This window comes from Neophocaena asiaeorientalis, unplaced genomic scaffold (assembly GCF_003031525.2).
Source record: "Neophocaena asiaeorientalis asiaeorientalis breed wild unplaced genomic scaffold, Neophocaena_asiaeorientalis_V1.1 scaffold89, whole genome shotgun sequence".
Classification (NCBI taxonomy): Eukaryota; Metazoa; Chordata; class Mammalia; order Artiodactyla; family Phocoenidae; genus Neophocaena; species Neophocaena asiaeorientalis.
In genome coordinates this window covers 384,085-397,817 of record NW_020172592.1, presented here as the reverse complement: position 1 = coordinate 397,817, position 13,733 = coordinate 384,085, and the positions used below count along the sequence as shown (strand labels likewise).

General features: G+C 39.9%; 1 protein-coding gene across 2 annotated transcripts in view; it reads left to right on the top strand.

The window, feature by feature from the left end:
• Positions 1 to 2,867: 2,867 nt before the first annotated feature.
• Positions 2,868 to 13,733, top strand: part of SNX13 (sorting nexin 13) — a 137,242-nt gene continuing 126,376 nt past the window's right edge. For both annotated transcript variants that reach the window (XM_024738418.1, XM_024738417.1), the window contains exon 1: positions 2,868 to 3,072. Coding sequence is in view for 1 of the 2 variants with exons in the window: in XM_024738417.1 (XP_024594185.1) it covers positions 3,061 to 3,072 (12 nt within the window). In the remaining variant the exon portion in view is untranslated. The remainder of the gene's footprint in view (positions 3,073 to 13,733) is intronic.

Here is a 13,733-nt window from a genome sequence, read left to right as displayed (position 1 = left end):
CAAAGAACGTGGCATCTCAGGTCAGCCTGTCCCAGGTTTCCTCTGTAACAACTGATAGGATGTTTTTAAGACCACGTGGTATGAAACTGTAATCTGTGCCAAATCAGATGCTTACTTTTTTTTTTGAAGCTAGCTGCTTCTATAAGCATTCTCTTTCCAACTTCCATAAATCTCTGAAATGACATACCTTATTTACTTTGTTGCTTCCCTTGCTAGCAAATTAACTTTGACTCATGCCAATGTATATATACATAAGAAAGCTTTTCTTTTTTTTTTTTTTTTTTTTAACTGTGCGTGGGCCTCTCACTGTTGTGGCCTCTCCCGTTGCAGAGCACAGGCTCTGGACGCGCAGGCTCAGCGGCCATGGCTCACGGGCCCAGCCGCTCCGAGGCATGTGGGATCTTCCCGGACCGGGGCACGACCCCGTGTCCCCTGCATCAGCAGGGGGACTCTCAACCACTGCGCCACCACGGAAGCCCAAGAAAGCTTTTCTTCTAAACATATTTTATCTTTATTATCCCCCCATCCCATTATCACCATTGAAAATATCAGCAGTAATATAAGCTTAAGGGAAAGGCTCAGCTTACTATTCTGTCATAAACTTCTCTCTGGCATTCTAGTGACAGTGAAAGTAATTCCCCCATTAATTGCAAGATAAGAACACACAATGGTCAATTGAAAAAAAAATTCTTTCAACACAAAGGATTTTGTTTTCATTTTTAATTAGGCTTTTTCCTTGGGAGTCTTTTAGGAGGACACTGGGGGAGGGGCAACATTTTAAAAGGATGGTCAGAATAGGCTTCCTTGAAAAAGGTGGTATTTGAGCAAAGATGGAACAGAAGTGAGAGATCTAGCCATGCAGGTACCTGGTGGAAAGATCCTTCCAGATAAATATTCAGTGCAAAGGCCCCAGGGCTAGAGGATGCCTTGCTGTTATAGGAGCAGCGCTTAGCAGAAATGAGGTCAGAGAGGTGGATGTGGGGTGGGACTGGGGAGGCTAGATAACATAAGGTTTTTTAGGTCACAGAAAGAACTCGGGCTGAGAAAACTTGGAGCTAATGATTTTGGCTTGCTCCTAGGTCTACGGACAAACTTCTAAATGTTAAAAGCATAGCCATGTCATATTACAGGTTGGTACAAACCTCAAGTTGTGCCTACACTTAATTTATCACCTTTAAAATAAGTGAAAATGCCTTCCTTCTGGAATGGGAAAAACATGTGAAAAGAAAATTACTCAGGCCAGACACCTAAATTACAGTTTTAATTTACTAGTTGGTATCTTAAATATTAATGAGCCTCCTCTGTTTTCTTATTTATAGGTTGGAACAGTTATCTTTTTCCAGGTTCCTTGTTGTCTCTAGTATCTCTTTGTTTCCTTAATATCTTAGGCCAGAGAGTATTTTCCAATCTTATTTTCTATTCATGGCTATTCTGTCAATCCCTGTAACACATTTTATTCTGTTGCAGAGGTCAGAATTTTGCTGGCCCAGTAATATGAAAATTATGTATTAGATGTAGATTAAAACAACAGCAAAATTACTTTGCCTCACTTAGTTGAATTGAGTAAAATCAGGATTTATCTTGAATTTCTACCTGGCTACCTAAATGAATCATTCTCTTTCCTTGATAAGGACACAACAGAGGTAACACAAAGTTTCTAATGCCTTAATGTTTTGAGAATATAAGAGTAATGTATTAGGTAAATTTCATTTTACACAACAGTACTATTGTTAAGGGGAAGGAACTTCTTTCCCAAATGCCTCTGTAACCCCTTGAAAGAGGTGGATGGATTCTGCGTGTCAAATTTGAAAATTTACTTGTCAATTTCCTTGGAAACTGGTTTCTAACATACAACAGGGTAACTCACTTTGACAGCAGGTTCAGGTAAATTACTTTCATTACAATTCAGGTAGAAGTGACTGCCTTCAGTTTCACACACTGTAACTCGCCTAGTGGCAGGTTCAGAACGGTGTCAGTAACAGGGGCTTCTATGCACCCTGCGTTCCAGAGTTCAGTCCCATTTAAGTTAGGACTATTGACAATGACACGTGCTGAAATTTGCTCATCATGATACACACACACACACACACACACGCACACACTGTGTCAAGAAGCCAGTGAAGTTGTACAGACCGCAGTTAAAAAGTAAAATTGGCTTTACATTTTTTAGAGGTCTCTTAGGAAGAGCAAAACCAAGCCCTCATTGTTATACAGTTGCTGGCCAAACACCGAATCAGCGACACTCTGCTACGACCGGCGTAAAGCTGATATGCCTGTATCACTTCTACTACCTGTCGCGCACCCCAGAAGAGAACTCGCTGAGGACTGGTAAGGACAAAGGAAAGTTTCTGTCAAAGTTCAGAAGGAAAGAGGGGCTGAGGAGGGAGCACTTTCAGCTCATATTTAAGCCCCAGACAGTGGAGAAAGCCGAACATCCCCTTCCTGCTCTTGGGTCGCCGCGGGGCCGGAGATATGCGAGAGGGAAGTTTTTCTAGTGGACATCTGCCGCCTTGTCCCCGAGACGCGCGAGGTCCGCAGCGCCATCCATGGAAGCCTCGGCCTCTGCCCGTCTCGCTGTACCCCAGGGCCGACCGACCCCGGCGTGCGGCGGAGGATCAGCGGCCGCCGCGGACGCGCGCGCGGACTCCCGGGCCGGCATCGCGCGGGGGCCTCTTTGCCCTCCCAGCGGTCCCAAGTCGGCCTCTGCGCCCTGCCCCAGGGCCCTTTCAGCTGGCGCCGATTGGGTCTCCGGCCACCCGCCTCCACTTCCCCTCGCGCCGGCGCTATGGCGACGGTCACGAGACGCCGGCTGCCCCTGCGCCCGCCAATGGGAGCGCACGTCGCGGGGAGACGCGGACGTCGCTCTTCCAAGATGGCGGCGCGTCCGTCGAGAGCTGCCGGGCCGGGGGGAAGCCAGCGAAGCCGAGTAAAGCTGCCGCCCGGGAGAGGACTGAAGGAGCTGTTGCCGCCGTTGGCGGCGGCTCAGGCAGTTTTCGCTGCTGCTACGGCTGTTGCCATGCGGCGAGGCTAGGGAGGAGCTCACTTCCCCGGGGTGTAATAATGTTAACAGAGGTAAGCGGCGACGGCGGCCAGTGTTTACCTGTGAAATGGGGAAGGGGCCGGCGCCTGCCTGTCGGATAACATTATTTCCGCCGCCTGCGGGCTCGACCCTTGGTAGCGGGCCCCGGGGCCCGAGCAGAGCGGGGATCCTACAAGTGCCCCCTGAAGAGGAGCTGTGCTGACTCAACAGTCCCGCCACCTCCGGCTGCCTGTGCCTCTTCTTTCGCAGTTGCCACTTCTCGTCGCCCCTGGCACTGGTCTCCCTCCTGCCGTCGCTGCCTCCTAACTCGCCGCTCCCTTCGTGGCGTCCCCTTACACGCTGGTCTGTGGCAGTGTCGGTCTCTCCGCGTTGCTGCTGGTTCCTGTTCCCCTACGGTTTTCCCGAGGTCTCTCTCTTCGCGGGTCCCTGGCCTCCAGGGCCCTCCACCTCCAAGCTCGGTCAGCATCCTGGGTTTGTCACTCGGCCAGACCGGTTTGTTTCCCACCCCCTACCTTGACTGCTTCGTGAAGAGGACCTCTTTTTCTCAGGGGAATACTTAGATAGCCCAGTCTCTCCCACACCCTGTCACCTTTAGCTTAAATCGTAGGAATCTGAAAGTTGAGTTTAGCATCTATCCTCTTGATTTGCTTAAGACTTCCTTGGTACTCTCAGTGGAACAGTTTTTTCCCTTCATTCTGAAATGGAAGTAGGGCAACTGTGACTAGCCAATCAATTTCCCTTTTCTAGTGCTTGATGACCATTGCAAAAAGCAGACTTTTTGAAGAAGTAGAGTTTGCCTTTACTAGCAGTACTTTAAGGGGAAGAACGAAATTGTTGTAAGTAGGTACTTGACCTAAGTTAACAGTTATGTGCTGTGGTATATGTTAGTGTGGGTGTCATTGAAGATAAATTCTGAAGCTTGTGGATTTGAGGAAATATCTTAGAAGCTATACTCACTTTAAGTCCTGTGAAGCTTCCAATGTCAGCTGTCACGGACTAGTTTGGGCATCTTTGTGGGCTGAACTAAGGATAGCAAACAATTTTAATGGGTAATGAGAAGTATTCTTACTTGGGCTAAGGAGGACATAAAAATGTTTGTAGATGAGTGGCTTTTGTTGTGTGAAAATGTGATAATAAAGGACTTGCCTTTCCAGCCTTATTAGCTCTGAGGAACTTCATACTTTGGTATTTGTACTTAATAATCTGCACACAGCCTGGTGTAGGAGGGCCTGGTAAATACTTATTGGTTGATTTTTAACTCATGAACTACTTATTTCTAGTAGTTTGTAGTTCACTTTATATTTCTGAATTCTACAGATTATTTTTTTCTTTCCTGTAGTTAATTTTATTCCCATGGTTAATTTTATTCACAGAGATTATGGTATATCATAAGCTCTGTTGTCATTAGCAGTATTAGGTTAAAAAAAAAAAGGCAAGTAGCAGAAGATCTATTTTTACCTTTAGTGTGATATTTTGTTGGGAATAATTAGCCTTATAATAAATTTTCAGTGGTGTTGCTAATGTACAGTATTTTATGAGATAATCTTTTGGTTAAATTTGGCTTAGGTTAGCAGCCTTTGAAGAGTTGTACTGCTTTCACATGAACTCAGTGCTTGCTAGTAAAATGAGAGTCTTGATTTGGAAAGGCTGAACTTTCTAAGCTTCTGTATTTTATTTTATTTTATTTTTTGGCTGTGCCACGTGGCTTGCGGGATGTCAATTCCCTGACCAGGGATTGAACCCGGGCCACGGCAGTGAAAGCCGCGGAATCCTAACCGCTAGGCCACCAGGGAACTCCCTGAAGCTTCTGTATTTTAAAATAATTTCATCTTTCAGTGAAATATTTTAAACAGTAAGTCAGTGATAGTAGTTAGATGTGCTTTATTGCTGTGTGTGTGTTTGTGTGTGTGTGTGTGTGTGTTTGTGTGTGTGTGTGTGCGTGTGTGCGCGCGCGCTGTGCGTAGCTTTTAAGTGGAAGAGCCGGGATTCCAACCTGGGCAGTCTCTGCTGAGTTTATCGTTAACCACTACACTGGATTACCTCTCCAAAGTAAGGCCCACATTAAATGGTACTTGGATCTCATCTGTGGTTGTGAGTAGTCATTTTATAGATGAGAAAACTGAGGCCCAGAGACTTATCCAAGGCCAAACAATTATTAGAAGCAAAGGTAAAACTAGAATCCCATCTCCTGACTCTCAGTATAGAACTCTGACCATTTTCCTCTCTATGAATAGTTTTCGGCTTTCTTGAGAGATTTTATTTTATTTATTTTAATTTATCTTTTATTTATTTATTTTTGGCTGCATTGGGTCTTCGTTGCTGCGCGCAGGCTTTCTCTAGTTGCGGAGAGTGGGGGCTACTCTTTGTTGCGGTGCACAGGCTTCTCATTGTGGTTTCTGTTGTGGAGCACAGGCTCTAGAGTGCAGGCTCAGTAGTTGTGGCACATGGGCTCAGTAGTTGTGGTTTGCGAGCTCTAGAGCGCAGGCTCAGTAGTTGCGGCGCACGGGCTTAGTTGCTCTGTGGCATGTGGGATCTTCCTGGACCAGGGCTTGAACCCTTGGCCCCTTGCATTGGCAGGCGATTCTTAACCACTGCGCCACCAGGGAAGCCCCACCCACTCTTTTTTTTAAATAGGAGTGAACTTCCACATATCAGACTTAGGGTATAGGATGTTTACCTGAGAACTTGTTTCAATTAATCTGAATTTTCACAACATTCAAATATAATGAAATATTTATTAGTGAATTTTCATTACACACACTTTAAAAAGCTACTGGGTTATTATTTCTGAGCATGTATTATTGCAGAGAACTAAAGTTAATAGAAGATGTAGGAAAATATGCTGAATTTGCACCACTGCTGTGGCATACTCTAGAGATTGTCTGTGCATAAAAACCAGTTACCAGCCTGTTGACACTTGTGCTTTTAAAAATAGTGAATAAAAATCGTACTTATTTAAACTTAGTAGTTGTTTGGGTTGTGTGTAAACGTGGAGCATTAGTAAATGTTACATAAAAATTGTAGTTGTGCTAAGTTATTTCCATCTAGATTTATTGATTTTTTTAATATATTAACACTCATTCTTGGATTTTGTGGTTAACAAATATGGTACAGATGGGTAAGGCATAAACTGCTGCACTTTTAGAGCTCCCAGGTTAATAATTAAGGGAGTACAATTTTGTAGTTCAAATAAGTTTGGAAGATTTGCCTAACGGAACTTAAAAAGGACTTCTTATAGCTTTTGATAGGTGATTTGCTGTCAAAGAATGTGTTAGAACTTGTGTCAAATTGCATAGAGACTGTGATGGTTAATTTTATGTGTCAACTTGATTGGCCTTGGGGTGCCACATTAAACATTATTTCTGGGTACCACTGTGATGGTGCAGCTGGATGAGGATGAGATTAGGACTAGAATTGGTGGACTTGTTAAACTAGATTGCTCTCCCTAGTGTGGGTGGGCACCATCCAATCTCTTGAGGGCCTGAGTAGAACAATAGGAAGAAAGAATTTTCCCTTTTTTCTGCATCACTGTTTGAGCTGGGACATTTCATTTCATCTTCTCCTGCCCTTGGACTGGGATTTATACCATCAGATCCCCAGATTCTCAGGCCTTTGGATTGAATTACACCACTGGCTTTCCTGGCTCTCCAGCTTGCAGACAGCAGATGGTGGGACTTCTCAGCTTCCATAATCTTGTGAGCCAGTCCCTCATAATAAATCTCCTTAAAAAAATTTCCTATTGGTTCTGTTTCTCTGGATAACCCTGACGAATACAGATACTTACAGAGTTTCTTGTATTTCACTTTGGGAAATCCTGAGATGTGATGAGTTGTGCATTAAGGGAGAGTCTTTGGACTTTCAGAGCTCTTTTTAAACACACACACACACACTCTTGCCCATAGTAAGTGGTTAAGAAAAAATTATGACTTGATTTTGTTCGTTAATACATTAGTTAAGAGAAATACTCTTGGGGTGGGTTACTCCTTAAATGACGTGAGCTATTTCTTTAATTATTAGTTAATGACATTATAAAGGCTACTAACCAGAACAAGAAGCATAGGCCCATTGCTATTCAAAGGATGTTAAGAGGTGGGAAAGAGATTTTATAAGGGAAGTAGAAGGACATTACTGTCTAGAATGAGGCTGGCTTGCCACTCTACATCTTTTGACAAGCCAAGTTGAGTATTGCCAACCATTTCTCAAGAATTCTAAAGGGCCTTTGTTTTATTTTCCCCCCACTGATTCCAGACTTTCAGAGAGCTTATAAATAAACTATATTTGTTTAGTATTTATTTTCATTATATTTTCTTATTCTAGCACGCATATACCGTTTTTTCATCACTTCTGATTATCAGCTAGCTAGCTGGTTGACAGAATTGCAAACAAAAGCAAATGTGTGATTTTTTTAGTTAAACTCTACAACTTTATATTAGATAAACGTAGGTCTTCCATTTGGCATTTCAGAATATTAAAATAGAGGTTTTAGATTTCCATAACCATCCTTGGGAGTCCTAGGTAGGGAGATACTAGTGTTCAGATGGATTGTTCCAAAGTTTGTTGACCAGTGTTTCATAGAAATTGATAAAAGTTTCTTAACTAGTCCACTGTGTTTAAAAGTTTTGCCTTAATTGCTACAAGTTTATAAAATTACTTTTATTTATTTGAGGAAATACGGAATTAAAGTACAGACGTTTGTAGTTTTAAAGGTACAAGGCATTGGTTTGTGAATCATAAGGCCACTGCAAAGTGTATGGGTTTACATTTCTGTGTGTAGTAACTACCAGCACATGTATACACTTTTACAGATTATAAAGGGTGCTTTATCTCTTAATTTAATCACGTTGTTAGATGTGCTCATGCTTGTGTTTAGTGTCATTTCTAGTTTAACTGTGGAATAAAGAGTATTGTCTAGAGTAAAGAGAGAAAAAAAGGGGTATGCGAGGATGTTTGAAGTAGATCGTTTTAGGTGGATCAGGTAAGCTCTGTTAGCTGAGTAATAATGGAAAAGGAGGGAGCATGAGCTTCTGGAAGAGGAAGAAAACAGGTTCTATCATCGTTAAGAGTTTCCAATGCTGGCTACTCACCAATTAGCCATTTGGTGGCAAAGCTAAGTGACTTTATGGCATTCCTGAGTGAGGTTCTCAGGGTATGGCTTTTTAAATTGTGTTTTGAAATTCTGCGGTTTCACAGACCATCAAGTGCTCCCTCAGTTGATGGAACTCTAACATTGACTTTCTGAGTCGAGTTTAATTTTCATATTACAATGCCTTATATATTTGTGAGGAGAGGGAACTTTGAATTAAAGCAAGTGGACAGCTCTGTTTTATCATGTTAAAAAATGGTTGAAACTTGAGTAATAGGTTGAAGTCATGGTGATGCATACTTTGTCAACTACCACAATAGTGAGGTTACACGAATATGACCTGTATGTTAGGCATTTCTAAGGATGAGTCTTAACTTCACCACTTATTTATGATGTGACATTGGGGAAGTTGTTTGAACTTTCTGGCCCTTAGTTTCCTTCTTTGTGAAATTGGGATAATAATAGCACCTTCCTAGCTACTCTCACATTGTTATGAAGATCAAATAAAATGATAGAGAGTAAAATTCTTTGTAAACTGTCAATCATTATACAAATATTAGTGGTTAATACATCAGTTTTGTTCTCTATATGTCTTGCACTAATATGAATTCAGGTTCTAGGCTCCATAGCTTTATGGCTCACTAGCTTCTCAGTGGATCCCAGGAGAAAGAGGGTGTCCCCTGGCCATTGGTGCAGTTACGGAGAGGCAGGGACTAGATTAAAAGAAGGGAAAGGAAAAAAAATAGACTGAGAGCATGTCTTGCCGAGTAATAATAAGGATAGCTTCTTGTGTGGTTGGTAAATTGATTCCAGAGAATTTCTGAAAGGGCAGTTCCAAAAAATATTTTGAAAAAGGTTACTTATTTGAGGGTTAGTAGTCATTTGTTTATACACAGTGTGAAATATTCGTGGGAAAAGAAATCCTTTATTTTTAATCAACGCTGGTAAATTATTAAAATCCTGGTAGATTCTTAAGAAATAAATTAATAAGTTCTTAATTCTTAATTGTTTAATACAATTTTTATAAGGCTTTGGTTGTAACTTGTACTAATGGAGATTAATTTTTGTGGATCACTTTGTTCACCAAACATAAATACCCCTACTCTGTGGTAGGCACATGCTAAGTTCTGGTGCTGCAGTTGTGTCTGACCTGAAACCTGCCCTCAGAAAATTCACTATCAGAGCTAACTGGTGCCACTTTGGCCATCATTCAGGTGAAGCTTTGAGGTCTTTTGTCAGAATAAAACAAATTACGTAATTAAAAGGTGAAAAATTAAGAGGAATAAAAGGTTGGAGAATGTAATTAAAAGGTAATTACTTGCATTTGCTTTAGTTAACTCCAGGTAAAACTACCAGTTTGGATGACATGGCTGCTCTAAAATGAGCTGCTTCTTACAACTGAAGAGTCAGCCCATTTCTACTGTCTCTATTCGCTCCAAGCTAATTCACAGTGAGAAGTGGAAAAAAACCCACAAGAGAACAGAGGAGCAAAAAAAAAAAAAGTGAATTTGTCTTTTGTTTTGTTTTTATGAAAAGACTCTTTATATCTCCTTAAGAGGTCTACCAGATTTTACTGAAAGACGTAGCTGAGTTCCATTACCTTGGTAAAAGAAGTACTTGGTCCCTACCCCGTATGTTACATATTCGTGTAAACTCCTGAATGTGCGGCTTACCATTGTATTCCCAGTGCCTGGAAGAGAGCCTCACGCTTAGCCCTCACTAAATATCTGTCAATAAAAGAATGTTGAATACTCCCTCCAGCAAAATGAAAGTAAAATTGAAAAATTACTAAGACAAAAATCGTCTTTGATAAATTTAAACTATCACATTAATTACCCTTCAAGGATTGGTTATTATCTCTGTCCATTAGGCTTTTTAAAATAGTACACTGTGGTTGAATACTATGTTTGGGATCACAAAACACGCATACAAAAGTTAGACCAAAAAAAAAAAAAAGGTGAACATTAAGCATTTAGTTAGAATGTAATTCTGTTTTAATTTTTCCTACAGAGAAGAATCTGATTAGATTGATGTTATTTTCATGTGACAAATCATAAATGCAAGAACAACTTGGATTTTATTTTGTGTTTCTTACTACTTACTTTTTATGATTTCATTTGTATTCCTGAACTAGATAAACCTAAAGCTTTGTTTATAATAGTACAGTAATGCAGATTTTTGTGGTGCTTTGTTGAGTGTTTCGTGTTTGTATGACCTTTAATGTTGTCTCGAAGTTGCAAGTAAGAGTAAAAATTCAGTCATGAATTTCAAAAAGTTGGAAATTTGGGGGGTACCTTTTCTAGGAGGGCAGCTGCTACCACTATCTCTTACCTAAAATACCTCTCAATGTCACTCTTAGAGAATTGTTAGATCATTTCACCCATCTATAATTCCACTGTATGTTCAGAAATAATATGTACCAGAAAAGTTCAATAAAATAATTCTGCAGCTGGTTTAATGATCTTTCAGTTAGTGCCAGAGGCTCATATACAATCACCTGGAATAATTCACCATTGTTAGATTACTGCACTGTTTTCTCCAATTTCCTGAGGGACCTTTTAATTCTGATGCAGCTGTGAAATTCCTGTGGTGAATCCCGTTTTGCTTTTGACCTTAGCCCTGCATTATTGGAGAGTCCTTGAATGTTACTCTATTTAAACCTGAATTGGTTTTGCTCTTGGAACCCTGGAGCTATCTTTAGCCTGGCTGTGGTTTGGCAGGTGAGCGAGTCTGTGATTCTTTGTATTGTGACATCTTTTATTTTCAGGCCAGAGTTGTGTGACAACAGGATATGTATGGAGAATGGCTCTTGGATTCACGATCATTTGAGGCTTGGAAGTTATAAAACTGAAGTTGTACAGTTTTAATGGAAGAGTTAAGTCTGAAATAAAATTTCACCTCAGTTTAGTTATTACATAGATTTTGGGAAATAATGGTCTGATTTTAAGATACTATGATATTATGTATTATCTAATGTTTCTCCAAGTCGTAATATTGTACTTCAGAATTTGTTCTTGATTTCTCTTCCTGAGATTATTTGAGGTGGCATTTTTTCTTCCTCAGAACTTTCCTCAGGGTGTTTAATCAGATCACAACTGTTAGTATAACTAGCTACTTTAATGTCCAGTGTTAATTACTAACATCATATGCTTTTTCTTGAGTACTACCTAAGTGCTCAACACTCAAACCGTTGCGATAGTCTAATCCTGGTAAGAGCAGAATAAGAGGAAGTGGTTTAGAGGGAGGTTGGCGACAACTTGAAAGGTGGAACACAACAAAGGTACAGAAAAAGAAACTGAAATAATGGACTTTACAAATAGTGGGTGTGTTGATTATATAAAAATTTTAGAAAAATCAGTTAGACTTAAGAATATTTTATAATTTATAAAAGCTCTACCAGTTAATGTCTGATAGCTCAGAATATTCGATCAAATAATAGGCACTAATGCAAAATTTATAGAACTCCAGAAGTTAGTGAGATTGCCTTTGTACTGCGACTCAGAGTATTAATCATCTCTATCTCTCTCTTCTCTCTCTCTCCCCCCAACCCTGCCACATATATGTCTTCTAATCACAGATTGGACATTCTTAGTTTCTGAAGAAGAGTGTATGCTTTTGGTTAAGACTGGCCGTTGGTGTCAGATTATTTGGATTTGAATCTGTTTTGTCACTTCAGAGTATTTTGACCTTAGAAAGTTATTAACCTTTTTGAGCCTCAGTTTTATCGTCTGTGTAACTTTTAAATTAATGATACCGTATAGGGTTGTTCTAAGTATTAAGTGAAATAACATGTTAAGTACTGCACACAGTATTTCCCACAATAAAACTCAAGAAATAACTAGATTTTAATTATTGTTTCCTCAGAAGTAAATAACAAGTGGTTTATTTTTTATAACTTAGAATGTGTTTGAAGTTGTTTTTTGTATTTTGTCTTTGTTTTATTGAGGAAGTTTTAAAATGTAAAATTAAACAAAATAATCCCCTTTGATGCAGATGATCTAATTCTTCCCTTTCTCAGTTTTTATTAACTTTCTAAATTATGTATTGCACTAAGAGCTAGATCTAGACTAAATATCAGGAGGAAATCCAGAGAGGTGACACTTGTATACTGTGGTCATAACTAGAACTTTTTTTTTTAATAACTAGAACTTTTGACTGAACAATAATTTCTTCTGCCCACTAAAGCTTTTACAGTAGATGAAGTGAAAGGGAAAAGTTGTAGTGTAATCTCACATTATGCTTTAAAAAGACGCCAGTGTTGTGTAGTTTTCTGCTACGGGAAGTACTAAGGTTCTTGTCAATTTGATAAAGTTTTATGTAAAGTAGCTCAGAATTTATTTAAGCTTTTCTCTTGAATTGTTCCTTTCTTTGGGAATAGAAAGATGAGGAATGTTAAAATCCTTTGTTTAAAAAAATTATGTAGTTAGCTTGATTGGTATTAGTATACTGTGTAGTAGGTTAAGAAAAAGACTTAGGGCTAAGTTATTACAAATAAGATTTGTACTTATACATCTAAATATGGGTATTAAGAATGTAAATTCAGTTCCTTTATTCAGGAGCTGCTTATCTGCATTCATGTAATAGTACAATACATTGTTATAGTCAAAGAGTGGAGTGTTGGGCTTCCCTAGTGGCGCAGTGGTTGAGAGTCCACCTGCCAATGCAGGGGATGTGGGTTCGTGCCCCGGTCTGGGAAGATCCCATATGCTGCGGAGCGGCTGGGCCTGTGAGCCATGGCCGCTGAGCCTGCGCGTCCGGAGCCTGTGCTCCGCGACGGGAGAGGCCCGCGTACCGCAAAAAAAAAAAACAGTGGAGTGTTCATGTGATAATAACATTTTAGTTAGCTGAAGATTATACCATCAAGGTCCTTTGTGGGTGAATCTGTGTCTGTCTCTATTTTCCTTACTATACTTATTTTTTCCCCCTTGTCGCTGTTGCTTTGTGGATGTGTTGATTTTTTTCCCTTACCTCTTTTATTATTCTCCTCTATGTCTGTAGGCGTGCTTGCTTTCTCAGTTTTTTCCCCTAACCTTCACCCTTTCCTTCCCCCACTTCCAGCAAATTAAAGAGGCCACAATAATTTAACTTTTATTTTTTAAGTTATACTCCACTTAATGGGTTTAAAAATACTTTCCATTGCTTAAAAATTTAAAAGGCGAATGTATACAACAATTTATATATATTTTTAAATAATACAGTTCAGTATAATTTCATTTTGTAATTGTATACCTCTTGTCTGAACTTATCTTGATTAAAAAGCCTCATAATCTCTGAGTTAACAGAGAACAATGTTGAGCTTTATTTTTTATTGTGAATTAAGAGCATCTTGTAGTACTTTCAGGGTCATTGTTTTGATGTGGAGTTGTTACTGTACAGCCTTGAGGAACATGAAGGAAATTTGTTTGAACCTGTACCAAGTCTAGAATATACCTTGAAAGTTATCTGAATACTAATACCTACAAAATCTATACCAGATTCTTAAGGGGTACCAAGGACTAAGATATTAGTGTCAGTTTAGTTACTTCAGGTTTTTCTGATAAATTGAATTTTTTTTTTTTTTTTTTTTGTGGTAAGCGGGCCTCTCACTGTTGTGGCCTCTCCCGTTGTGGA